General features: G+C 41.5%; 2 protein-coding genes and 1 non-coding gene across 6 annotated transcripts; 2 read left to right on the top strand and 1 right to left on the bottom strand.

Moving 5' to 3' along the window:
• The first annotated feature begins 5,422 nt into the window (after window positions 1-5,422).
• MAK16 (MAK16 homolog) lies at window positions 5,423-15,282 on the top strand. Its single transcript, XM_040242917.1, has 10 exons — window positions 5,423-5,539; window positions 8,024-8,073; window positions 8,166-8,275; window positions 8,381-8,445; window positions 8,639-8,790; window positions 9,502-9,556; window positions 12,285-12,359; window positions 12,966-13,079; window positions 13,768-13,833; window positions 13,997-15,282. Exons 1-10 carry the CDS (start codon window positions 5,525-5,527, stop codon window positions 14,189-14,191), a joined length of 897 nt encoding a protein of 298 aa, XP_040098851.1. The 5' UTR covers window positions 5,423-5,524; the 3' UTR covers window positions 14,192-15,282.
• TTI2 (TELO2 interacting protein 2) lies at window positions 12,873-23,568 on the bottom strand. Of its 4 annotated transcripts, none has more exons than XR_005721465.1 (8): window positions 22,222-23,568; window positions 20,935-21,121; window positions 19,402-20,333; window positions 18,135-18,322; window positions 17,916-18,059; window positions 15,673-15,835; window positions 14,633-14,816; window positions 12,873-13,047 (listed from the first exon to the last, which is right to left on the bottom strand). XR_005721465.1 is itself a non-coding variant. In XM_040242915.1 (7 exons), exons 1-7 carry the CDS (start codon window positions 22,866-22,868, stop codon window positions 14,712-14,714), a joined length of 1,527 nt encoding a protein of 508 aa, XP_040098849.1. In that variant the 5' UTR covers window positions 22,869-23,254; the 3' UTR covers window positions 14,603-14,711. The 4 variants fall into 4 exon arrangements, 1 of the variants encoding a protein (XP_040098849.1); XR_005721464.1 differs by having other exon boundaries at window positions 20,241-20,333; window positions 22,222-23,253; XR_005721463.1 differs by having other exon boundaries at window positions 14,633-15,835; window positions 20,241-20,333; window positions 22,222-23,567.
• A 26-nt stretch (window positions 23,569-23,594) lies between these two features.
• On the top strand, window positions 23,595-23,700 carry LOC120865928. Its single transcript, XR_005721567.1, has one exon. It is a non-coding gene; the product is annotated as a small nucleolar RNA U13 (small nucleolar RNA).
• Window positions 23,701-27,796: the final 4,096 nt, after the last annotated feature.

A 27,796-nucleotide genomic window follows, 5' to 3' on the forward strand; every position in this document is an offset into this window, starting at 1 on the left:
ATATTTGAAAATTAAAGAACACACTTCTAAATAACACATGGGTCAAAGAAAAATTATCTGAGAAATAAAAATATTTAGGGTCAAATGAAAATGAAAATATAACCTATCAAAATTTATGAGATGCAGTAGAAGCAATGCTTAGAGGGAAATTGTAACATTGAATTATATCATTGAATGTTAGGATAGAAGACATCTAAAATTAATATACTAAGCTTCCACTGTAGGAAACTAAAGAAAGAGTAGCAAATTAAATTCAAAGTAAGCAGAAGAGAAGAAATAATAATAATTAGAGCAGAAATCAATGAAATTGAAAGCAGAGAATTAACAGAAAATCAAGGAAATCAAAAGCTGGTTCTTTGAAAAGATCAATAAAATTGACAAATGCTTTTCTAGGATAACCAGTAAAAAAGGAAGAAGACACAAATTACTAACACCAGAAGTAAAAGAAGGGTCATGCCTACTAACCCTGTGAACATTAAAAGATAATAAAGGTCAAGAGAATGAGATAAGTCCAGACTAGGAGAAAATATTTGCAAAAGTTATATGTGATAGAGTCTGATTATCCAAGATATACAACGAACTCTTAAAATTCAACAATCAGGAAGCAAACAACCCAATTTTTAAAATGGGTGAAAGACCTGGACACATCAAGGAAGATACGGAGATGGCAGATCACTATATGAAAAGATGCTCGCAATCATGTCCTCGTGTCTACTGCAATACCTTCCCAACGGTTCCCTGTTTCCACGCCTGCCTCCAGATGAAGCCAGAGTGATCTTTTCAAGTCACAAATCAGATCAGGCCCATATTCTGCTCAAAAAATATGGTCTGGGAAGACTCCACATGCTGAGGGACAGCTAAGCCCATGCACCACAACTACTGACCTGCAGCTCTGAAGCCCACGAGCTCCTGAGCCCGCGAGCTGCAGTTACTAAAGCCGGTGTGCTCTAGACCCCTCGCGCTCCGCAACAAGAGAAGCCACGGCAACGAGAAGCCCCTGCCCTGTCACTAGAGAGTAGCCCCCGCTCACCGTAACTAGAGAAAGTCCTCGCCCAGCAACGAAGACCCAGAGCAGCCAAAAATAAAGAAACAAAGAATTTTTAAAAAGAGGGGCAATCTCTTAACTGACTGTGAGAAAATTTAAGGGACAGATGAGACATGTTGAAAAAGACAGCGGTGTCTTAAGTCAAATTTCTATTAATACTAATTGCAATGATAATTCATTCCACAACTTTTTTGCTACACATAGAGCTTTAAGATTATAGGACATTAAAAAAAACTATTTAAATGTATAATAATATTTGTGTAGGGAATATGATAGGATAAAGTACCCAAAAGAATAAATACTCAGGAATAAATTTAACCAAGAAAGTGAAAGATTTGTACACTGAAACTGTAAGACACTGATAAAAGAAACTGACGAAAATGCAAATAAATGGAAAGATATTCTGTACTTGTGTTTTGGGAGAATTACTATTGGTAAAATGTCCATACTACCAAAAGAAATCTATAGATTCAATGCAATCCCTATCAAAATTTCAACAGGATTTTTCACAGAAATGGAACAATCCTAAAATTTGTATGGAATGACAAAGACTCAAAATATTTGGCTATTTTGAGTCTAGCCAAAACAATCTTGAGAAAGAAAAAAGCTTGAGGCATCATGCTTCCCAATTTTAAACTATATGACCAAGTTATAGGGATAAAAGACAGTATGTTATTGGCTTGAAAACAAACACACAGAGCAATGGGACAGAGTAGAAAGCCCAGAAATAACCCATGCTTATACAGTCAATTAATTTACAACAAAGAGCAAAGAACATTGAATGAAAAAAGAACTGTCTCTTCAATAAACAGTGCTGGGAAAACTGGCAGCCACATTCAAAAGAACAAAACTGGACCACTGTCTAACACCATGCACAAAAATCAACCCAAAATAGACTACAGACTTGCATGTAACACCTGAAATCATAAAATCCCTAGAAGAAAACATAGGTAGTAAGCTCCTTGTCATCAGTCTTGGTGCTGATTTTTCGGATCTGACACCAAAAGCCAAGGCAACAGGAACAAAAATAAACGAGTCCACATTAAACTAAAAAGGCTTCTGCATAGCAAAGGAAACCATCAACAAAGCAAAAAGGCAAGTTACTAAAGGGGAGAACATATCTGCAAATCATATGTCTGATAGGGGGTTAAGATCCAAAATATATTTTTAAAAAGCTCATACGACTCAGTAGCAAATAAAACCCACAAACAATCTGATTAAACAATGGACAGATCTGAACAGATAATTTTTTTCAAAGACATACAAGACGGCCACAGGTAAATGAAAAGATGCTCAGTATCACCAATCATCAGGGAAATGCAAATCAGAACCACAATAAGGTATCTTTTCACACCTGTTAGAATGGCTGTTATCAAAAAGACAAGAAATAACAAGTGTTGGTGAAAATGTAGAGAAATGCTCAATGTGGAGAAACATTCAAGAACCCTTGAACACTGCTGATAGGAATGTAAACTGGTGCAGCCACCATGAACAGTATGGAGGTTCCTCTAAAATTTAAAAATAGAACCACTTATATGATCCAGTAATTCCACTTCTGGGTATTTATCCAAAGAAAATGAAAACATTAACTCAAAAAGATAGACTCACTCCCATATTCATTGCAATATTATTTACAATAGCCAAGTATGGAAACAATCATGTCTACTGATGGATGAATTTAAAAAGAAAATGCGGCATATATGTACATACATATATATGTACAATGGAGTATTGCTAACCGCTAAGTCAATTCAGTTGTGTCCGACTCTGTGCGACCCCATAGACAGCAGCCCACCAGGCTCCCCCATCCCTGGGATTCTCCAGGCAAGAACACTGGAGTGGGTTGCCATTTCCTTCTCCAATACATGAAAGTGAAAAGTGAAAGTGAAGTCGCTCAGTCATGTCCAACTCTTTGTGACCCCATGGACTGTAGCCTACCAGGCTCCTCTGTCCATGGGATTCTCCAGGCGAGAGTATTGGAGTGGGGTGCCATTGCCTTCTCCAACAATAGAGTGTTAGTCAGCCATAAAAAGAATGAAACCCTGACATTTGCAAGAACATGGATAGACCTTGAGAGCATAATGCTAAGTGGATTAATCCAGAGAAAGGCAAATACCCTATGATCTTACTTATATATGGAATCTAAAAACAAAACAACAAAGCTCATAGCTACAGAGAACAGATTGGTGGTGGCCAGAGGGGAGGGGTGGGGTGGTGGGGTGGGGATGAAATGCTTGGAGGGGACATATATATACACACACATATATGTATATATACATATATATTCAGCATGGTATGTATATATAATAAATAGTATGGTATTGAAAATTTATCACACTGTTGCAAATTTGCAAGTTGCTAAAGAGTAAAAAGTTTTCATCACAAGAAGAAAATTCGTTAACTATGTATAGTGATAAATGTTAACTAGACTTAAGGTGGTGACTCTTTTGCAACATAAACATCAAATCATTATGTTATAGTCCTGAAATTAATATATGTTAATTATACCTCAGCTAAAAATACATTCACAGAACTCACCCGGTGGTGGTGAGCAGCGACAGAGTATTATACGAAACCAAACTGAAAAAAAGACACCATTTCTGATCGTCAAAGACCTATTATACAGCACATGGAACTCTACACAATGCTAGGTGCCAGCCTGTATGGGTAGGGGGATTTGGGGAAGAATGAAAGCAAAAGTGAAAGTCACTCAGTCCTGTCCGACTCTGCGACCCCATGGACTAAACACTCCATGGAATTCTCCAGGCCAGAATACTGGAGCCGGTAGCCTATCCCTTCTCCAGCGGATCTTCCCGAACCAGGAATTAAATGGGGTCTCTTGCAGTACAAGATAAAAAGTTTGAAAAAAAAAACCCACACGATTTCCCCTACTTAATTCAGAGAGAGTGCTGTAGTCCAGGTGGTAAGTGTAGTCTAGGTAATATCCAGCTTTTCAGTTCATCCACATTGTTTTATACTTGATTTTACTAACATCAAAGGGTACGTGTATTTATAGTATGACTTTCCTCTGGTCTCTAAACCAGTCTTGTATAAGGCAGTAGGCTAGTGAGAAAGATCACTGTTTTTTAGGAAGCAATGTAAACCATACTTTTAACATACTATTACTGAGTCCAAGCTCTTACTGCTGGCTGCAAGACAGGCCAATGAATAAAAAGATTAATTGTTGAAGCAAGGAATAGCCGTTTTATTTGGAAAGCCAGACAATGGAGAAGATAGAGGACTCAGGCGTTTTTTATAAAAAGGGAAGGTTAGGTTGGTTGTTGCAAACTTTTTGGTGCCAGAATCTTTTATTCTTAAGCTGTCAAGGTGGGTCGGGTCATGATGTTCCCATGAATCTCCAACAAGAGAAGTGTTATTCTCTGTTCTGCAACTTTTTCTCTCTATATGAATGGGAAAGTGTTACACCTTTAAAGGTCTGATCCTTGAGAATGGGCCAGCCTGTATATTTCAGGCTATAGGCAACATCCTTTTAGTCATGAAGGAGTAAAAAGAGCAATGGAATACAGACGTGGTGGGGGTGAATCCAATATGAAGTCAGACTTGTTCTTCCCTATTGTAATACCTCTAGACCTTGCATACTCCTAAGTTTGCTAAAGGTTAAGTGACTCTCACTCAAATATCTAGTAAACTGAAGTCGGTTTTTATCTTCTTATAAGTTTGGCTTCAAAACCCAGCGCTATATCAATGTGTTCTAACAGGATGGTTCCAATTCCTGGTTTTCATCTGCATGCAACGAAGTTATACTATTTATGACACACTGAATCATTTTATAACGTGGTATGCAAATCAAGGACCATCTTTATTCTCAAAGTGTGCCTTTCTTAATCTTTTCGTGGCCTTTTGGAAAACGCTATGAACTAGTGAAGATTTTCTTCTTTCCTTGTCAAAAGAAAGAGCGTGGAAAAAACCTGCTGCTCTTGAAATATCCTCTGATGCAGAATTTCAAGTCACGACCCAATTCCACACCAAGCAAATGCGTGTTAAGTGCGGAAGAGAGGGTTTTACGTCTTAAAAGACCGCGTCTGAGGTTCACAGACGGGGCGAAGAAGCGACAGCCTAGCTTACCGCCCCGCGTGCAGCCCGAGCCCGCGCCCAAGTCCCGGCTGCCGACTCTCCAGAGAACCGACAAACCGCGGGCTCGACAGGGGGCGCTCCTGGCGTCCCCCGTCTTCTCACATCGGAATCGGCCGGCTCAGGAGCGGCCTCGCACGGACCCTCAGCGGGGTTGACAGTCCCAAGGCCAGCCGGGGACGAGAACCCGGCGGAACGAGCGTGTAGAGGCAGCCCGGGGACTCGGCGGCGAGCGCGAAGGTTACACCGCCAGGAGCCGCTGTTGCAAGGCCGCGAAATCAGAACTCTCGCGAGAAGCGAGACTGGGCTTCGCGGAAGTGATTATCCGGAAGCATCATGGCTGCTCCCCTCAATTGACCCGGCTCTGTCTGGTGAACTGCTGACGAGATGCAGTCGGACGATGTGAGTCCTGATGCTCTGCCACCCAGATTTTGCTGCCTGTTTTAGGAGACTCAGGAGCCACCCGTTAGCCTCGCGGGGCTCCGGAAGCGAGGCCTCCAGAGCCCTGATTTCCGAGCGTGGGGCTCTCACGTGTCTACCCGGGTCCTTCGGGGTTCAGGGGACCGATAACCGCACCTCAGCCCCCGGGTTCGGTGTAAACGGCCCTTGATGCCTCGCAAGGGAGGCTTTTGCATGTGGTCCCTCGGAATTTGGGAGGCGGCGGGGCGAGGGGTGGGTGCCGGCGTGGGGGACGGTATGGTGAGCTTTAGATACCAAAGTTAAGCGTGCTTTTCATCCACGTGCGCGTTACTCTTCAGCCTGCTTTCTCTGTGTTAGGTTTTTCCTTTACCTTTGCTCCACTCTGCCCGCGTCTTAATTTTGGAAGCATCCTAGGTTCATTCATTATTTGTATGAAATATATTCAAGCGCCTACAGTGTGCCAGGCATTGTAGTAATTACTGGCAATTTGGTTGTTGTTAAGCCAGGCAAAAGACCTCTGCTTTCCTGGAGCTCTGGCAGGGGAGACAGTAAACACGTGAACGAATTAAATGCAATTGAAATGTGTAGTACTACTATGAAAGAAACACCGGGGTGATAGAGAGTGATGAGAGACCACTTCGGATCAGAGACGATTTCTCGGAATAGAAGATATCTCAGCCGAGATCTGAAAGATGAGAAGGAACCGCCACTAGGGGCTGAGGGAAAAGCAATCAATCCAGGCCATAGGAACAATATAGTACAAAGATCTGGAGGTAAGAAAGAAGGAATGTGGTAAAGGACATTCGTGTGACTCTGTTACAGGAGTCAAGGGAAGAAAGATAGTGAAGCTGGATGTCTTTGCAGGACAAGATCATGTAGAGTCTTGAAGGAGGTGTTTTAAAGGTTTTGATGTGACATGACATCTGACTTGGATTTGTGAACTTTTCTGTCCTATGAAAGGAGGGAAGGAATGAAAGCAAAGGGGACTACAGCGTGAGGAAAGTAGGTTCAACTAAAGTAGTACCGGTCATGAAAAGAAGTGGATGGCCTTGAGATCTGTTTTATCAGTGTAACTGGCAAGACTTGGTTATGGTGTGATGAGGAGAGGGAAGAAATCAAGGGGCTTTCGGATTTGAACAGGGTGTTCAATGGTGATTCTGTTTATGGATGTGGGGAAGACTAGGGAAGGTATTCTTTTGAGAGGTGTGGAATTGGAACCTCCATTTGGACCTGCTAATGTGCTTGAGGCCTTTCAGACATTCAGGCAGAGATGTCAAGTAGGCAGCTGGATGTATATACGAATCTGGTGCTTAGAAGTCTGACTAGGAGATGACAGTTTGGGAGTCATCAACTTTGAGATGATATTTAAAGCCACACACCAGAACTAGCTCCTGCTTTTCCAGTTTCATTTCCTCGTACCTATTTCCTACCGTCCCTCACCAAACAGGTCCCATAAGGTTCCAAAAATGTTTCATTCTTTAACACTTCTTTGTGTTTTTCCCTTTAACTTCTCTAGAGCCCTTTCCCAGCTCCTCAAGGCAGCTCACTCAAAGGTTCTCAGGCGCTTATACACCTCTATTGTGGTATTTAGCAACGACTGCTGCTCGATGTTTTGTATCTTTCTAACTAGATAGAGAACACTCTTTAAGGACTGTACCTTCCTTCATTCAGCATGTGCTTGAGTACCTCCTGTGTGTCAGGACTTTGAAATGTCAGTGTCTTACGTAACTACTAAGTGTACATTCAGTGCCAGATGAATATAGAACATGAGTTAGTGGAAGACGGTAGATGATCTTCTTGTCCTCAATGAGATAAAATCATGGAAAGTAAAGTAAGTAAAGTTGCTCAGTCATGTCCGACTCTTTGTGACCCCATGGACCATAGCCTACCAGGCTCCGCCCTCCATGGGATTCTCCAGGCAAGAGTACTGGAGTGGGTTGCCATTTCCTTCTCCAGGGGATCTTCCCAACCCAGGGATCGAACCCGGCTCTCCCTCATTCCAGGCAGACACTTTAACCTCTGAGCCACCAGGGAAGCTATATCTAAAAACCTAGTACTGTGCAGCCTTTCACAATGGATAATGAACATATTAAGTAAAAAAGGAAAATTACTATTATATATATAAAATATAGTTTATATATACATACTGCAAACTCATATGGTTCAAAATATCCATGTAGGCATATTACTTGGTGTAACATACAACTATTTATAAAATACTAATGAAATTATATCTCTGGGCAGTAAGGTTATGGTTGTTAATTTGTATTTACTTTTCCTGTAAGAATCTGTTACTTGTGTAAAATAACAAATAAATCAGACTATTTTACAAAGCACTTTGTCCTCATTCCTCAGAGACTTTTTCTCAGTAAAGCAGGGCGCTGCCCTAGGGCATTGTTTTCTTGGATTAATGTGGCGTCTGTTAGGTGAGAGCAATTGAAATGGATTTCTACTTTTGTCTTACAGGTTATCTGGGATACACTAGGAAATAAGCAATTTTGTTCCTTCAAAATAAGGTGAGTCTAGATTTTCAGCTTGAACACAGATTCTTTCAGTTACCCTCTTGGTAACCCATCTTATAATTTTGGTTCTTTCCCTCTTATTCTAGAACCAAGACTCAGAGTTTCTGCAGAAATGAATATAGCCTGACTGGACTGTGTAATCGGTCATCCTGTCCCCTGGCAAACAGTCAGTATGCCACTATCAAAGAAGAGAAAGGTAACTCCTCAGGTTTAGCTTCATGAGAAGTACTCAGCAGCTTTTAAAAGGATGTTCTTTATTCTCTTTACAAATAATAATAGAAGTATTTATTGTATCCTGCAGGACAGTGCTACTTGTATATGAAGGTTATAGAGCGAGCAGCTTTCCCCAGGCGTCTCTGGGAACGGGTAAGACTTGGGGTATTAAATTACCATGACCATTGAGCAACAGCAAAAAGGCCACACGCTTTTTCTCCCTTCCTTGACATCTACCTTAAACTCCTGGAGTTTAAGGCCTTTAAGAGGCCCCATGGGTGTCATTAACAGTGAAGACCTGATCATTTATCCTTGTTCATCATGCTTCTGTTAATCTGTTCAACAGGTCCGGCTTCATAAAAACTATGAGAAAGCACTGGAGCAAATAGATGAAAACCTAATTTACTGGCCCCGTTTCATTCGACACAAATGTAAGCAGAGATTCACCAAGATCACCCAGTACCTAATTCGAATTCGAAAACTTACACTTAAGCGACAGTAAGTATTGATCATTCATTTTTTAAATGTCCTTGCATGCATCATATTATGAAAGCTGAGAGATGGTGAAACCTCTAGAAATGCTTTAAGTTCAGCTTTGGGTAATTTTTAATGATGTGCTAAGCAGCAGCAGTTTTACCACAAATTAAAATTGTGCCCTTTGATTTTGCAGGATTTTAAAAGCGTATAGTACAACTTGATTATCCCCTTCCTGTCTGAAAATCAGCTTCAGAAAATTGTCTTTATAACCCTGAGGGAATCCTAAAATTAGAGAATTTAAAATTGAGTGTAAGAACTTCACTCTGGGTTCACTGAAAACTAATTTTTAAAAGTGATATGAAATCCACAGTTAACTGCATGCCTTCTTTAAGGAGTCATAGCCCTAATGCTTTCTCATTGTGACCTGCAGAGAAAGCTAGAGATGTCACTTCTCTAGAAAGTTCTTTTCTTGTAGTTCACAGAAGCGTTAATCTTCAGCGTTGTGAATGCCCTCAGAGATCTCAGAATGCCTAAAGAAACAAAAACAGGCATGTATGTGAAACATGTCTGTCAAATATAAGTAAAATTGCTTGACTTTATAGCATTATCAAGGATATTTTAGTATATAATCTTGCTATATTGAGGTGAGCCCTACAAAATCAATTCAGTCTTTTCTTCTTATTTTTTAAATAAAGGAACGTGTTTTCTGATCATGTGTTTTATTTCCCATAGGAGGAAACTTGTTCCTTTGAGTAAGAAGGTGGAGCGGAGGGAAAAACGAAGAGAGGTAACTTATTGCTCTGATAGTCACAATGTCTACATGTTCACTGAAGAGTAGGGGTGTATAAGCAGGGCTCATGAGAACCGTTCAGTCACCACTGTTTGTGAACTGTTCACGCCCTAATAGTAGACAACAGTGTTAATTGCATATGGTATCTGGTATTCTCTATCTGAAGATTATGACTCTCAGGGCCGGATAAAATGTGGGTGCTTCAGGGACATTTGTAATATGAAACAGGAAGAAGACCTTCAACAGAGATTCATAGCTCCTTGTCTGAAATTTCTGAATCAGGGATTTCAGATTTAGAATCCTGTTATGTGTTGCCCATCTTATATTTTACATTTTACTCTCAGCTAATTTTGAGTATTCTAGTCACACACACTGGTAGTTGTACAGTGATATATAACAGTGTTTCACTAGATAATTTTACGGTAGGTGGAATTTTTTGGGGAAAAAAAAAAAAAAAACTCTTTTAAGTAGCCTCATGCCAGCCTGGGTCATATTAGACCTCTAAATTGAGCACTGTGCTGTGCTTAGTCACTCAGTCGTGTCTGACTCTTTGTGGCCCCATGGACTTTAGCCCACCTGGCTCCTCTGTCCAAGGGGGTTCTCTAGGCAAGAATACTAGAGTGGGTTGCTGTCTCCTCCGGGGATCTTCCCAACCCAGAGATCAAACCTAGGTCTCCCGCATTAGAGGCAGATTTTTCACTGTCTGAGCCACCTGGGAAGCCCAAGAATACTGGAGTGGATAGCCTATCCCTTCTCCAGGATTTCCCAATCCAGGAATTGAACCAGGGTCTCCCACATTGTCGGTGGATTCTTTACCACCTGAGCTATCAGAGAAGCCCATATTGAGCTTTGGGGGTTCTGAAATTGCTGGTAAGGGATTGAGATTATTTGTTTCTCTGAACTAAACGAGGCAGCTTTGTTACCGAAGTAGTCAACAGTGATGGTAATATTGTGCCAACCGTGGAAAATCTAATCAGGAAATTCCAGCCTTTGTGGAAGAGAGCAGTCTCCCTGTCCGCCTCATGGGAACCTCACTCAGACTGAACATTCTTACGCTTTTAAGACCTGGAATTAGGTCTTCCTGACAGGTTCACATTTTCAGTCAGTTTAAGTATTTGCTTTGCTTATCCCACATCCACAAACATGTACCTCATCATTTGTCATATCCTATCAAGAAACAGCTTTAGTAATCTTGATGTTTTTGTTTCCATTAATCACATAGAGTTCTGCATTTCAAGCCTGAGTCACTGGTCTCCAAACTTTTTTGATCACTCCATCAATAAAATTTTTGAACATTTGCTGCCCAATATATTATTTACAAATGTCATTATACATGTACATTGTGCTGTAGATATATTTAAGTAATAGTTTGTGATGTAGTGAAGGTCTGGTTCTCAGCAAAGTAAAATTTGCCTCCAGGGGCTATCATAGGTGATAGAGCTCAGAGACAGAGAAAGGAGGGTATTGTTGAGTGCCTGCATTTCGTACTTGCTGTTCACTTTTCATTCTCCACCACCAATTATGCAGACACCTTTGTTTAAATGTGGCTAGTTTTCATCTTCCTTGTCAAAACTTTAAAAACTTCTTTATATTACATACCACTGACAGCCATTTGTTATCTTAGAAAATGACACATCTGAACGATGTGAGAAAAATGCATGGTGTTTAAGTTCTGTGACTCAAGTGCTAAACCATTAAATAACCAGCAAATGTAACTACTGCCTATCTTATTGCAAACTATTCACTATCATCTATAGAGCCACGTAACCAAGCAAACTTAACCAAATAGCTGTATGCTGCAAGAATCTGAATGAGATCACCACCTTCATACTCTTGTGTGTAGTATTTTAAAGAAAAAATATTTACAGAAGTTTTGCGCATTTGGTTCCTACATCTCAGTAGATCACCTCTGAGGTGTAAGCACCCACTTTAGAGAAAAATGTAGAACATCACAATAACCTCTTCACTGCTCTGTGAGCCCCCATCTCCTTTGTAACTGGTCCTCTGCACTGTTCACTGTAACATAGCTTCAGTGTGTAAGGCTAACATCCTCTGAGATTTCCACTATCATTTTAATGTACTCTTTGGGGAAAAAGGTAAATTTAGGCTACATTTTGGTTTTTATGTTTCAGTTTTGTAAAGGTAGAGATACCACGTATCATCACCTATAAGAAATCACTAAAGGAAGAGATTTATTTTGTTCAAGTATGTCTGATTTATAGTATTGTGTTAATTTCTGCTGTACAGCAGTGCTGCAGTTACACATATATTCTTTTTCTTTATGGTTTATCACAGGATATTTAATATAGTTCCCTGATTTATACAGCAGGAAGAGATTTTTTTATCTTCTTTTCTAACATGTTGTATCTATGGCTTTAGAAAATGTAAATGAGTGAAGGTCTCTTCCTTTGCTGCTTTTATAGTCTTGCTTGAGGATTGCTAAATTTCTGAAATATTTGTTTGTATACCAATTTGCTTTATCAAAGACTCTTAGAATTTAATTTAGCAGTCTATTCATAAAACCGTAGGAATTTTTTAAGTCGAAAGATTTCCAAGGTTTGACAAGGAAAAAATATATCTATCTGGTTAGACAGGCAGAAGTTCCTGTTATAGCAAGAGGGAAAAGGCGATTACATCTTTCCCATAAAAACTTGGTTTCTTCCCTTCTACAGGCTGAACAATGAGTACTAATGAAGTAAATGGGTTTGTTCTTTTTCTCTTACAGGAAAAGGCATTAATAGCTGCTCAGCTGGACAATGCCATCGAAAAAGAGTTGCTGGAGAGACTGAAACAGGATACGGTGAGAAAGCTAGAAACTTTGGGGTACCGATTTTATTTTTTAGGTGGTAATATGCTAGGAGATAAGGGACTAGTTGGAAATGGGATTTATTTTTAAAGATGTTAGAAAGAGCCTTACCTCGATTTTATTCCTGGAATAAAATAAGTATCATATTAGCTCTGGCTTGTAATGAAAGCATGTAAACTACTGCAGTTAACCCTTGATACTCGAGTTTGGAGACCTTTCATTTTTGGCCATTATTCCCAAGTCCTCCAAACACAGCAATTCCAGGTCTCTACAAAAGCCACACAACTTTGATCCTCCTGCTTATTCATCCTAGTCTTTTAAGGTTCTTTAAAATGAATTTTTATTCTCTTTTGAAAAATGAATGTCACTTAAAGAGACAATATGAATAAAATATGCTTTTTAAACCTTATTTCCTCTTTGTTGGTAAAACTACATTTGTTTCAATCCATGGGTTTTATATACTACTAAATTTTAACTGATTTGGCGTCCATCCTTGATAGAAGTTACTAATCACTGAGAATAATAATATGCTGGTTGGACAGTGGACTTGAGGCACAAGGTCAAACATGGCAAAAGCTGACCCATATTTCTTTTCTTCAGTACGGTGACATCTACAACTTCCCCATCCACGCCTTCGACAAGGCCCTGGAACAGCAGGAGGCAGAGAGTGACTCTTCAGATGCTGAGGAAAAAGATGGTGAAGAAGATGAAGAAGTAAGCTTTGTGGTTTTGCTCGGTCAAGCAGTAATCTGTAGGATTAGATCTATTTTTATGTAATAGAGAACATCATTTTTAGTTCTCCAACCAAAAAATAGTTAACCTGGTCACTCATTTCCTATCATGTTTTATTAATTTGGTTCAGTAGTGGCTTCTTTGTTCTCCAGGTTCAGCCAATAAACCACATGTTGACAATTTAATCTTACTTAGTAGCGTTCTAAAATTTTTCCTGCAAGGTGACAGAGAGTCCTTATTAACATTAAGGAACCTACTGAAATTTATCAAGGGTTTAATCTTACTGTTACTATACAAGAAGTACTTAAGTGATAGTATTTTTGGGAAAGGGGCAGATTTAACAAATTGATTTGCAGGAGACTTGCATAGGGACACAGGTATACTTTTCCTATTAGTAATCTAGTTTTTAATATTTGAAATGAATAGTTTTAATTGAATGTATGAAGAATTGTTTGTTCCTATATACTGATTTTAACCAAATAAAAGGAGGCTGTTTTATCTCTGATGATTTAAATCAGGCCTGAGAATTGATATCCCTAAAGAAATTGATTTAGTTGCCTAGTAACCATTCTCTCATTGTGTTTTTGTTACTGATGTGCTTATCAAAGAATGAAACTAGATGTTTAAGCTGAATTATGTATCCTGAACCTAATGGTTAGTTTTATTTTAGGATGTGGGCAAAAGAGAGTTTGTGGAAGATGATGAAGTGGATGAGAGTGACATAAGTGATTTTGAGGTGAGGTTCATGGGTAAAAAATCTGTCCTTTGGCTCCAACCAAAAATGGGGGGAGGAGGTTCAGATCACACAGAACAGGTAAATTATCTAATTTTAGTTCTAAATAGAACAGATAGGAGTTTGGGGAATGAATCTAGTGTCTTTTTTTTCCCCTTCACGTTAGGATATGGATAAACTGGACGCCAGCAGTGATGAAGATCAGGATGATAAATCCTCCAGTGAAGAAGAAGAAAAAGCCCTTGATGCCAAACACAAAGGCAAAATGCCTCTGAAAGGGCCTTTGAGGAGGAAGAGAGCCTACGTAGAGATAGAGTACGAGCAAGAGACAGAGCCCGTGGCCAAGGCCAGAACCACGTGACTTCCCTTCAGACACTTGTAAAGAGGACTGAACATCTTCCTTTTCTACATCTTAAACACATAACACTTCTGGGTTTTGCTCTTCTTGTTTTTTAACACAATATTTGTGTTTTTAATATTTATGCTAGTTCTGTGGAGCAAGGAGGGAGTGGAGAAAAGCTTAAATTGTGAATATTTTTATAGCATTCTTACATGACATGTGCTGAAGTAACAGCTTGAGCCCAAGAAGCATAAGGGATGAGTCTGTGGGTATAAATATTTCTAAATTTAAGTGTTACCCACTCACCCGTTTCCTTGGCATCCTCCCCCTTGCTTGCCTCCCCCACCCCGTTATTTAGAATTGTCCAGATTCCATTTGTTCATATTCTCCTTTCCCTACTTCTGTGGGAGTTAAAAAGAAGGAAAGAGAAGGTCTAAGTTATAATGTTTAGTATAAATATACCTTTTGCCTGAAATAATTCCATTGAAAACAACTGGAAGAGAAAGATAGTCCTTTCCTCTTCAGGAAAGTAACACAAGTCTTAAGTTGCGTCGCAGGGCGCGCCTTCAGAAAGCTGTTGCACTCTTCGGATGCAGTTCCCCACCTGACTGTCTTCACAGCTGTGGGGGATTTTAGCCAGGAGACCCTGAAACGTGAAACCAAACAGGCTTGTTTTTTTGATTGTTACTTCACCTTAGTGGTTCTTTCTTGGTATCAGACTCAAAGAAGGAAAGAACTGATGACACTAGGGCAGTTCACGGAACTGGTGTAACGCTGGGAACTGGAAATGTCCTACTGGCTCACGAAGCAGCAGCTTTCTACCAGCCACCATGAAGCAGATTAGATCTAGGGCTTGAAAACTGCTTGAGGTTAAAAAGCCAAGATGAATGTAGTATCCCTCAATATTTTTAGGATGTTAATTTCTTTTCACACTGCCTGTAACTTTAAACTGAAGATTTTGAGACAATGATTTATAAATTATGTATACATGGACACACAGCTGTTATATGCGATGGCTTGGAAAAGTAAACTTCTGTGGAATATGAGACCAAAAGAAGAATTCCCACATGGATAAATAAAGTATGTGGAAAACATCGTTGCCTCTGAAAAAACTGGAAACATCTCTTGTTACCTGAATTACTTACTCTACCTAAATTATTCCTTGGTGGATTACAGACCATTATTTTTACTGTTTCTCTTCATTCGGACCACTAGAACAGAATTACCATTTTGCAAACTCTCGATCATGATCCTTTTGCCCATTCTCTCTCCTAGCTCCAGAAGCATCCACTGATCCTCTTGCCTTTTCATCTAAAAAGTTCTGAATAGCTTTAAAGGGAGAATAAGGTATTGATCAAACTCTGCTGAAGGCTAAAAGACTCAGAGGTAGAGACTAGAACCTTCCATGTCCAATTACAGACTTGGTCAGGCACGAAACGATCACAGAAATTGCCTGAGGATGCTGAGGCCTGATGGAAACCGAGCAGTGGACGGTCCCTTACCTTCACCCGTCCTGAAGCACAGCGATCCAGGAGAATCAGGCAGTCAGTGGCCTCTTCTAACAAGGCGCTCTTAACACTCTCGGGTGTGAGGCTTGAATCCCTTGCTATGTCACATATTAGTTTCAAGAGAGCCTTCAGTAAGACCCCAAGTCTACAGGAGACTCTGGAATCAAGAAGAAACATGGTATTCATACTCTGAATCAGGATATTAAAACTGAAAAAGGCATCAGGGATATGAAAGCCCTCATTTCATAAAGCAAGGAACTGAAGTCCAAGTTTAAGACCACAGAGCTGGAAGCAGAACGAGAGACCAGACTCGAGATTTCTGAACTCCAAGCCTGTTGGTTTTCTCTACAGCACACTGCCCACACACCCTGACACACTGGCATGCCCAAGAACACCTGGCTGCCCTCCAGAAGTTGGTGGTTTTACTGTCAGGAAACAGCTCTCCTGAAAAGGGAGAACTGGGCCCTCCCTACCAGGGGCCTATACTTTTGGCCAGAGAACAGGAAACAGCCCAGTTCTTTAGCTTGGATGTGGTCTTTGGCCCGGAGGTTAAAGATACAGTGAGGGAAATAAGCTTGGCTTCTGAGAATTCAGTGTTGATTTAACTTTCCTGTCACTTTAATGCTAGATCCTAGATTACCACCAGTTAGGCCCTGTCTCTATTTACTTCTGCTTTGCCTTTCTAAAAATTTTTATGATGATGAAATGTGCTTAATGCCACTGAATCATACATTTGAAAATGGTAAATTTTATGTATTTTTTAACCACAATTAAAAAACTAAAAAGCCCTAAGGAAGCTGAAAAATTTAACTTGTTGTGTGCAAATAAAAATAAACCACATTTCTGCGCAGAAATGTGACTGGGAGAAGAAAAGTTTATACCCTTCATCTTGATCTGAAAACCATTAAGTGGTTTCCAATAACGTGGGTGCTATTCAGCACTTCACCTGTCTTCTTTCAACACAGCCGGCTCTGCGTTCCACTCCCCAGAGCTCGCCCCCTCTATACTTCACATTCGTTTTCTGACCTCTCCACATTTTCTTGAGTTCTTCTACTTAGTATCTGTATTGATTCAGTTTCATTCATCCAATCTATTCCAGTCACTTCTGAAATATCCATGTACTTGGTACTGGGCTTTCCCTGGTGGCTCAGTAGTAAAGAATCCACCTGTCAATGCAGGAGCCTTGGGTTCAGTCCCTGGCTCAGGAGGATTCCCTGGGTCGGGAAGATCCCCTGGAGGAGGAAATGGCAACCCACTCCAGTATTCCTGCCTGGAAAATCCCATGGACAGAGAAGCCTGGCAGGCTATAGTCCATGGGGTTGCAAAAGAGTCAGACATGACTTAGTGACTAACAGTAAACAATACCAGGTTCTGAGTAAATCTTGGAGTTCTCGGTATACTAAAGTGATCTTCCATCTTCCTGGAGCTTAGAGTTCAGCAGAGGAGAGAGACAGTAAGTAAATAAATGCAACCTGGGTACAAATGTGATTCTGGGGTACATTATAAGGAGATGAGAATACAGTTCAGAACAGACACATACGTGTTGCTAAGATACTGGGACTCGTGCCCAATTAAGTCTTGTTATCTCATTCAGACTCACTGGAAAAAGCCCAGATACTGGGGAAGACTGAAGGTAAAAGGAGCATTGGGTGGCAGAAAATGAGATGGTTATATAGCATCACTGATTCAACGGACAAGAGTTTGAGCAAACTATGGGAGATAGTAAACGACAGGGAAGCCTGGCGTGCTTCAGTCCACAAGGTTATAAAGAGTCAGACATGACTAAGCAACTGAACGTTTCCTGCAAGACAGCCTTTTGCAGATTCAATGTGTCTGGGTTCCAGCTTGCTGTTCATGATACCTCCCTTGAGCCAGAGTTGGAATGCTAAGCAAATATATCCCAAATCAGCATTCTCCTAATCACACATGTTCAGTGATGTGCTGGAAGTGCTCTGTTCTCAATTAGACTTAAGAAACCAAAGGGTGAACAAAGTCAAGTATGCCTACTGTAGCATTGCAAACAGGCCTTGTAAATGGAGATGTCCACCTGAAGGACCTGAGTGTATATCTTGTCAATGCCACTCACAGTTTAAAGTCCAACTGGTATAGAAAATGGGAGGTATTCATCTGTACAGCATGTCCTTAATACTTTGTAGTGAATATACATCTGGGCAAGTTCTGCAGGGAGTATGGGTGGAGTTTTGCCCCTTAGCACACCTGACTGCTGGCTGTCATACCTGGGCCAAGTATACTGCAGGACAAGTTTTAGGGTTTCCAGTATCTTCAATCTGGCCTCCTCCTCGGGTCCATCATATACCTCCAAGTAACCAATGATGACTCGCTCCAGCCTTTTCAAGTGCCGGACAGTTAAGATCCCCAACCTAACAACAACAGAGAAGATGTGATGAAGAGTGAAGTTGAGGAGTATGGCCAGACCCAGCTGCGCAGGGACTCACCTTTTCACAAAAGCTGGTAGGTTTCTTGCGTAAGTCCTACGTAAGAGAAGGCGGTGCTCGGGCTCCATGTGTGTCAGGATCAACTGCAGGACCTCGTCACACTGTGTGGTGGGTCGGGCCCCATCTCCCTTCCAGTGCAGGGCTTTCTCCAGAATGGGGAATAAATCCAGCAGACACAGGAGCACAGCCTAGGAGGAAGGAGGAGAAAGGAGCTGTAGTTCACCAATGGGTAGTCATAACACTCAATGATTTCTCTTGCAGCTTCCACTCATCTACCATCCTCAGTGTCCATGTCATAGAATTCTAAAAGATGCTAGTAATAATACATTAAGTGTAATGTATTACTTTATATTTTCAAACTTTTTAAACATTCTTTATTTCCATCAGACAGTCTCAAGTTAAAATCTCCTCGGACTGTTCTTTGCTAATCTATAAAATGGAGCAGAGCTAAGACTTTAATCCAGAATTTAGGAGTCTCAGTCTATTGTCACTAAATACCTAAGTTGATATTTACAAGTATAATATCTACTATAAGACCTCTCCCAAACAGAATCTAAGATGACTATTTGTATCCACTTTTGACCAACCTATCTGAAGTTTCAGTATCCATGCAATCCCTTTTAGCTCTCCCGGGATCTTTGCTTTTTCTCTTATTTTTTAACCACCATTCCAAGAGCCCTAACCTTCCTGGCTTTTAGGATAGTCTACATTCTCAAAACCTAAAATAATATTTTAAAAAGAAAGGGGCAGGCTGAGGTAGGAGGAGGGAGACTATCTGGCCTAAAATAAGAAACAAGGTTATTTCTAACTCTAATTTTATGTAACTTGTTTCTTGACTTCAGAATGGTCTCGGCACCCCTCCCCACACAATATCCCCCAGAAATTCTAACTCATTCTTTATAAGCAAATATCACCTCCTTACCAGATCCTCTTAAAACACCCCAATACCACCAAACCTTGTTAGCTGCCTATTTCTAAACACCTACTGCATTTTATACAGACCTCTTTTAGATTACTCTGTACTGCGTTTATATTTACAGTATATATATTTACATAAATGTGTCTGCAAAGGATTCCTTAAAGCCAGAAACCTTGCCTGACTCATTCAATCTTGGAACCTACAATGGTTACTGGCACACAATAGGTACTCAGTGTCTACTGGATGAAACAGCAAATGACACTTACCCAACTTACAAAGAGTTCCCTATGTCTGTACTGATATAAAAGCAGCCCAGAAGGAAGGACACTTAATAAAAATAGAACTTACTCGGGAGTTCCCTGGTGGTCCAGTGGTTAGGATTCTGCACTTCCACTGCTGGGGCGAGGGTTTAAACCCTGGTGGGGGGAACTAAAATCCTAAAAGCCATGTGGCTAAAAAGAAAAAAAAGGAGGCAGAGGGCAGAGGGAGGAAAGAACCTGTCTTTCTCTCTTGTTCATAAATAGGTGAGAGACTACAAAAAAAAATCTTTTTTAAAACTAGAACTTTTTCAGACATAAAACTGCCCCCAAGTGATATGTAATTGACCCAGATGAAGACAAAACACTGGCTTTTCTGTGCAGGCTCAGAAACATGGATGCCTCTTTGGTACTGAGCCATTTCCACTAGCCATTTGCTATCCCCATTTTCTTTTTTTAAATGTATTTATTTTTGCCTGTGCTGGACCTCTGTTGCTGCTCAAGGGCTTTCTCTAGTTGCAGACTGCCAAGGCTGCTCTTCATTGCAGTGAACTCACTTTTCAGTGAGCTTGCGTTCTCTCATTGCAGAGCGCGGGCTCTAGGTGCACTGGCTTCAGGAGTTGCAGCCCAAGGGCTCTAGAGCGCAGGCTCAGACTGTGGCACAGGGGCTTCGGTGCTCTGCAGCATGTGGGATCTTCCTGGGCCAGGGATCGAACCTGTGTCCCCTCCATTGGCAGGCAGACTCCTGGCCACTGTACCACCAGGGAAGTCCAGCTATCCCCGTATTTTCAACTCGTTAGTGGCTCTCAGTTATCATCCCCACCTTCCAAAAAGAGAAAAATGCTACCAACTATTCTTATTCACATAATGCCACCTTCTACTCAAATTTGAAAGCTTAGACTTAGCGTTATGAGCAAATCTTACAATTACCTGAATGAGGTGGTGTTCCCGTGCATACAGGTGGTTGAACAGGGCGTGGTAGAGGACCTGAGCCCTGTTGTACTGCAGCAAATCAGCAGCTGGCTGCAATCAGACAAATTACCCAATTAAAGCTTCCCAAGGCTGGCAAAATGATAAAATTTGAGACTGAACATGGTACCCTGGGATTCATTACACTACTCTATTTCTGTGTATATTTCAAAAGCTCCATAATACACAGAAGAAAAAAGTTTCCTTGATTAATAGGTTACACATTTGGGTATAATCTGTTTCAGCTTCTCAATTTTTTGTTCCTTGAAAGTCAGTTGTTAATTAGTCAAAGTCTGGTTCTTCAGTCTGACAATGGTCTGTGTTTCTTATATATATCACCTCTGAGATACAAGCTACTTGTATTCTTGCCTGGGAAATCCCATGGACAGAGGAGCCTGCCAAGCTATGGTATATGGAGTCACAAAGAGTTGGACACAACTGACAGACTTTCACTTCGCCTCACAAGCTACTAGGTTGGTAGAGGAAAATATAGGCAAAAATATAAATTATTGAATTGAGTCACATAACAGCATTAATAGTGAATAAAAGATATAAATACAAGCAACAATAAAATGGTGATATCGTGAATGAGGAATGGCCAAGAAGACTCAGTCTGTGCCGTCAATACACACGCCAGAGAGCGGAGGTCACTCACCACATTAAGCACAATGTGATGGAGGCAATGGACACCCAGGATTTTGTTTTCAGTCTGATAGTCATCTGAGATAAGCAATGATGGAGGAAGTATTCTTTCCAGATGTTGGCTCAGCCAGGGTCGAGTGACCTTTTGCAGAGTCCATGAGAAAACGTATTTGGTGGCTGGGTTATTCTTCCAGGAGTCCCTAAATGGAAATGTGAAACCACATTAAGTGACATGGTATCCCAGTGAAGCTCAATGTATTTTTCTTGGACTTGAAAAAAAAATGTCCCACATAAGGTAACTCTTGATGTTATACATTTTTAAGATTTAGATCAAAGTAACTTACAGAACTTAGACTAAATACATTTATTATCCAGGGCTCTGGGCCTAAAGCATATCCAAGGGGAAGGAGCTAGTTACAGCCACAGCTATGTAAAGAATCTGTGGTGATGGTGGTGGTGGTGGTGGTTACAGTGAGAAAGTCTTGAGAAGGGAGAGAGGTGGAAAGAAAATGCCTTCGGTAACATTATTATTACTATAAGGGAGCAAATGATTCAACATTCAAACAGCAATTTATAACTTATAAAGTAACACATTACTCAACCAATCTTCAAACACAGTGTAACAGGTAATGTTATCTTTATATTACAAAAATGAAACTGGTCCTATTCCAAAGCAATAAAAACCAGCACTAGACTGCCTCAAAACTGTCTTTTAACTCCATTGTTGTTTAGTTGTTGTGTCCGACTCTGCAACCCCACGGACTGTAGCCCGCCAGGCTCCTTTGTCCATGGGACTTCCTAGGCAAGAATACTGGAGTGGGCTGACACTTCCTTCTCCAGGAGATCTTTCCCACCCAGGGACCGAACCTGTGTCTTCTGCGTCTCCTGCATCCAGGCGGATTCTTTACCGCTGAGCCACCAAACATCACTACTACATCTAATAAACAGCGATGAGTTTCAACAGCCTCAGTTTAAATTTAAACCTTACCTTTTAGTTTCCAACTCCCTAACCCCACCTAACTAAAGAAAGTTAACTCTAAATAAATGGGACAGAACTTCCAATTGCTGGGCAGTTGTCGGGACTGGAAAATCGAGTCCGAAGACCTGGGTTCTAATGTCGAATTTGCCACTACCTACTTAATGTCATTTATAGCAAATCACAATCTTTCTGGGCCTTAAGAGACCTGCTATTAAACTCCCTCATCTTAGTGATGAAAAAACAAGTCTCCTTTGAGCTCCAGCCTTCTAAAATATCAGACTGATGCTCAAGTTGATAGCATTTATTGGCAAGAGTACTCACTTATTCAAATCGGGTTTGAGAAGCCCCATGATCGCAGTAAATCTCCCTTTCTCGTCTTCATTTTCTCCGTGGAGGAATCCAGCCACAGAACTACACTCAGTGACCTGAAGCAATAAGGCGAGCACCTGTCCAGCGACCTCTTGAGATCTTGGGCTGGTCCACGGTTGCTCTAAGCTGTGTGTGACCGCAAAAACATAGATGGGTCCTGCCAAGGGACGGAGGCTTGTCTTCCACGCAGGGCAAACCAAGGAATTCTTGGCGGCCTCGACCTTCCTCAAGAGCTGAAGAAACAGTAACGCAACTGCCGCCGCTTTCTCCGCCACTTCGGAGTGGCAGTCACCTCTCCCTTCCGGCTCCTCTGCAGGGGCTGCATACTTCCCTAGGGCTTTTGCCACCTGCCCCAGCATTTCGGGCATTCCACGGAGCGAGGCGTCACTCCCCTCAAATAACCGATCACATTCTTTAGCTTCGAGCAGAGCAGCGAGGTCCTCAAGAGCTGCACTTCTGGCCTTGCCCCGTCGGGATTCCTGGCCGGCAAACTGGTGCAAGATCTGGGAGAAGGCCTGCCCGAGGGCGGAGGAAGGCCATGCTCCGGGCAAGGAACAACCCTCCCAAGGTGGGGATTCTCGAGGGCAGTGAGACTCCATCCCTCAGACCGAGAACGCGGACGGAGGCGGCCGGGGATCCGCTACAGAGTGGGAAGAAAGATCACCTCGGGGGCTAGGATTCTCGAAAAGCACAGGAAAAAAAAAATCAAATAAAACGGTGAGACGTATAGGAGGACCGCGGAGAGAGACGGTCTAACGGGCAGAAGAGTAAAGAAATAAAAGGAAAAGATGAGGGGAAGAGGTCTCTCTGGAAGTAACAGAGTCTGATTCCCAAAATGGAAAGGGGAAGTTACTCTTGCCTTTCTGAAGACTTTAAAAATAAAAATAAAAAAAGTTTAAGAAATAAACCCTATACGCCCGACATTCGCACGGCCACCGTTACCTGAACCCTTCCGGCGCGCCTGGGCGTGTCAGGATCCGACTCAGCCAACGTCGTTGCCGCAAAGCAGAAGTCTAGCTTCCGCCATTACCGCGGCAACGCTCCGTCATTTCACGACCGACGATCGTAAAGCAATGGCGTCCCAGGGTCAAAAAGGGTGGAGCCGTGAGGAGGATTTTTGCATGGGTAAAACCCCCTCTAGATCTTTTCTTTCTGTTTCCGCCTACTAAGGTAAAAACAAAAGAAATAACACGGAATGTCGGTGACGGTGATAAAATGTACAGGATTTTCTATGCAAGTATAAATAAATAATCCCTACATCTGTCATCCTTCGTGAAAAGTTAGTGGGCCCGTCCTTGGAGCGCCTTAATCGAGTAGAGAAGGCGATCCTTTTGTAGTTCATGAGCGTGATGATTGGGTGTTCACGCTGCTGCGTGACATGTGCCTCCCTGCTAAACCTTGTTACGACACCGGCACATTACCCGTCTGACGTGAACTAAGAGGATCGTTTATAATTACAAGCAAGTCTTATGAACTAGTTGTGTCTTTGTGGTTGATTCTTTTTTAGATATTTAGTACGCGCACTGTTGTTTTTATTCTGGTTTGACGTCAATTTCTGAGAGACACTTAGCGCGCGTAGTCGCAGTCCTGTGTGGAAACTCACCCGCAGGGAACGTTGAAGGGTCTCGAGGGTAGGGCGTCAGGCGCTGGCCCGCCTGTGTCCCCGCGACCGTGGGGGCGGGGCTGCCACCCGAAGTTGCCGGAAAAGCGCTGGCCACTGACGCAGTGGGTTCCCGGCGTGAAGGTGGGTTCCCGCGTTTCTCAGGGGCCGGTCTGGGAATTTGCCGGGTGATTTCCCGTAACTTCCATCGTGCAGTAGGAATCCGGGGAAGCACACTCCGTTTGTGCCCAGGCGTGGGCGGGAGCGCGCGCGGAGAAACGCGCGGCGGACACCGGGGGGGGCGTCGGAGAGCCTCCTGGGCCGCCTCTAGAGGGAGGCCTCGGGTCGCTGCGCAAACCCACGCAGCCCCGAGGGCCGGCTTAGTCTCTGCGGTGTGCCCATCTGGTCGCCTCCGGTCTCTCGGATTTCTCTGGGTTCTGAGCCCCTAGGCCGTCCTGAGGCAGATCTTGGGGCGTGGGACGGTGTCGAGAGCAGGTTCCGGTCCCCAGAGCGTGAATAGGGTGAGGGGAAACTTGAAGGACTTTCATTCCGCCGTGGACAGGGCACTACTTGTCGTGCCATCGCTCAGTCTTGTCCGGCTCTGCGACCGCATGGACTGCAGCATGCCAGGTATCTGTCCATCACCAACTCCCAGAGCTTGCTCAAACTCACGTGCATCCAGCAGGTGAGGACATGCAACCATGCCAACCCTGTTCTCTCCTTTTCTTCCGGCCTTCAGTCTTTCCCAGCATCAGGGTCTTTTACAGTGAGTCCGTTCTTCGCATCAGGTGGCCAAAGTATTGGAGCTTCAGCATCAGTTCTTTCAATGAATACTCAGGATTGATTTCCTTTAGGATGGACTGGTTTAATCTTTTTGCAGTCTAAGGGACTCTCAAGAGTCTTCTCCAACACCTCAGTTCAAAAGCACCGAACACCCTATCTGTAGATCTTGTCTGCAATTCTTTCCTGCTTCCAACCCCCTCCTTCCCCGACCGCCACCCCTCGACCTTGGCCAAAATTTCAGTAACTTCTCTGTGGGTTGTAATACTGCCTACTTCTTAGGAATGTTATGAGAAATAAAGAAGTTAAATATACGCGGCTCAGAGCAATCCCTAGTCTCTTGTAAATTTAATACAGGTGTCAGTTCTTATTGTTAAACCACAGCTTCTGTATTAACTTTTATTTCCTCCTTTTAGGGGAATTTTATGGTTAGGACCCTTCCGCTCTCCCTTTCACCCGACCTTCTTTTCTCTGACCAATTGGTGGCACTGATGGTTTTCTTAGCAATATCCAACACTGATTAAAAAGTCCTCCCAAGGGGATTCTCCCATATCAGATATTGGCCCCTATGGGAGCAAGATGGCAATCCACAGACCATTATTGTACCCCTCCTTTGCTAGACCCTGTCTGCTCTGTTCCACATTCCCCTTGTGCTAAGTGGATCCAAGTTAATTCCTTATGAGAAAAGTACTTGTATTGCAAGAGCTCACCCTCTCTGCACACTGAGTTTCCGGAGGCCAGAGACCATGGCTTTATCTCCAGTGCCTGGCACAATTTAGTCATGCAATGAATGTTTGTTGAACCCACAAGTCCATCCACAGAGGACTGGCTGAATAAAGCACCTTACATCCACACAATGCAGGTCTGTGCAGCTGAACAAAGGAATGAAGACCATCTCTGTGGAGACCATGGAACCCTAGGATATATTGTTAACTGAAAAAAATCAAGGCGGAGGGACTTCCCTGGGGTCCATTGGTTAAGACTGCATGTCCAACGCAGGGGGAGTGGGTTCCATCCTGGGTGGGGGAACTAAAATTCCACATGCTGTGCAGTTTGGTCAAAAAACAAAAGCAGGCATCACGTATATGTTGCCTATTTCCTAAAAAAGATGTGGTGCATTTGCTCACATTTTTTAAAAGCAGCAATGGAAGAAGAAATTGCACACTAACTTTTAAAAGGGCTACTGAAAAGAACAAGGTGAAAACCATGGGTGTGGAAGCTAGACTTCTTTTGATCTACTCAGGTCTTATACTCAGTTTTGACTTTGGGATCTTATAAATACATAATTATTTTTAAAAGAAAATGACAAAGCACTTCCTACAAAGGAAAAAAAACGCCATGAATCAAAGTATATTTCAAGTTACTGGCATAACCACATGGAAAAATAAGAAACTGACTTTAAAACTGATGATTTTGGCTGTATATCCTTAGTGTGATATAGCCTAAGAACAGAAAAGAATGGCAAAAAAACCAAGCTGCATTCAGTAACAGTAGTTGTTAGTAATAATACTGGTATTGTTATTTAGATTCTATTGCATGTATATTTTACATATTTTGTGCATATAAAGTAGCAAAGAAGTCAATGTTGTTAGAAACCAGATCTTTGGTGAGAGAGAAAGATATACAAGTATGAAATCAATGAAGTTAGGTGTAAATTTCATAAGTGAATATTTGAATCAGCAATGGTAGTGTGATTAATCATTAATTTTTCTTACTCTATAAAATAAATATATCCTAACTGTGTTCACTGAAAAGGTCAATAAGTAATGATAATCCAACGGTTATGAGCAGCTCTTGTGTCCAGATTCACAATTTAAAGGCCATTGTCCACTAAGAGTAGCCAGGATTCCTTGAGGAAATGACTGATGTTAGAACTGAGGCAAGGATTGTAAGATGAGCTTGAGGTGTTTTATAATGACAGAAAGCAGGGTAGCCATCAAATGCTACTGAAGTTATGTGAAAAGAACCCAAGAGCAAGGATGAAGGGGGACCCTTTGGCCAAAGATGGAACAACTTGGACTTAAAAAAGAATAATGGCTAATGGATTGAAACACATCTAATATCCACAAGTCCATGAATTCACTTATAGTAATACTAAAAAGTAAAATAAAAATCTCTCATCATTCACCCTTATATCACCTAAGGAACTAAATCTTTATTTTAAAATTGGTAAAAGGGGAAAAGAGCAAGCGTTTATTCTACTATAGATTTCAGGGTACCCAGATAGTTTGTAAGGGCAGCAAATGTCACAGAACTAGTAGAATTAGGAAGTTACTGTTCACAGCTCCTAATGAAACTCTGGGACTAGGCAACAGTCATTCGTGGCTATTGGAATTATGAAGAGGAACATTGATGGGAAACTTATAATGGCTGGATCAAGCTAACAAAACCTGAACCCACTGATTATCTTAACATCATTGAAAGGGAGACAACCAGATGCCATGTGCCTCGATGCATTGCAACAGGAAATACACACGGTCTATGAAATATTCTTGCACAAAAACTGACCCTAAATCTAATCAAACTTCTAGATCTAACTTCGTGAAATGGCAAGAAACATGGAGGACACAGAAATAGATCAAAACACCAAGTCAATATGAGCAGCAGAACTAAGAATACGGGAAATTTCACAAATTATCTAGTTTCTTCAATAAATAACTAGCACAAAGGAAATGATATAGAAGAGAGAATTGATATAGTTTTTAGAGACACTTCAATCCAAGGCAATGTTGTATCTTTTCAATAAACATATTGTAAAAAATATATTTAAGACAATCGGGGAAATTTGAGCATAGTTCTGTTACAGGGTGTTCATATAATTTGTCATCTAAACAGGGTATGTTGAAGTTAAAGGAGACACTTCTAATAGTTATGCTGGTACAAAGGTGTAAATTGGGTCTGTCCCAGGTAAATTTGATTATCCTAGTATCATACAACTTTGTGGCATTATTGTTAATTTGATAGTGTTATTATGTTTGTTTTTTAACATATTAGTTTCAGCTATACAACATTATGATTCAGTATATGTATTGCAAAATAATCACCACAAGAAGTCTGGTTAATGTCCATCACCACACAGTTAAATGTTTTTTCTTGTGATAAGAACTTTTAAGATGTACTCTCTTAGCAACTGTCAAATAAATAATA

This window comes from Oryx dammah, unplaced genomic scaffold (genome assembly GCF_014754425.2).
Source record: "Oryx dammah isolate SB20612 unplaced genomic scaffold, SCBI_Odam_1.1 HiC_scaffold_7, whole genome shotgun sequence".
Classification (NCBI taxonomy): domain Eukaryota; kingdom Metazoa; phylum Chordata; class Mammalia; order Artiodactyla; family Bovidae; genus Oryx; species Oryx dammah.

What these genes read in the sequence shown, in the direction of transcription:
- TTI2 (XM_040242915.1), bottom strand. Translation starts at nt 22,868, where the DNA reads ATGGAGTCTCACTGCCCTCGAGAATCCCCACCTTGGGAGGGTTGTTCC. An exon ending in CTCAAACCCGATTTGAATAA is followed by an intron (nt 21,122 to 22,221) that starts GTGAGTACTCTT and finishes ATTTCCATTTAG; the next exon opens with GGACTCCTGGAAGAATAACC. An exon ending in GTGCTTCAGGACGGGTGAAG is followed by an intron (nt 14,817 to 15,672) that starts GTAAGGGACCGT and finishes TTCACGTTTCAG; the next exon opens with GGTCTCCTGGCTAAAATCCC.
- MAK16 (XM_040242917.1), top strand. An exon ending in AAACTTACACTTAAGCGACA is followed by an intron (nt 8,791 to 9,501) that starts GTAAGTATTGAT and finishes TATTTCCCATAG; the next exon opens with GAGGAAACTTGTTCCTTTGA. An exon ending in GGAGGGAAAAACGAAGAGAG is followed by an intron (nt 9,557 to 12,284) that starts GTAACTTATTGC and finishes TTTCTCTTACAG; the next exon opens with GAAAAGGCATTAATAGCTGC.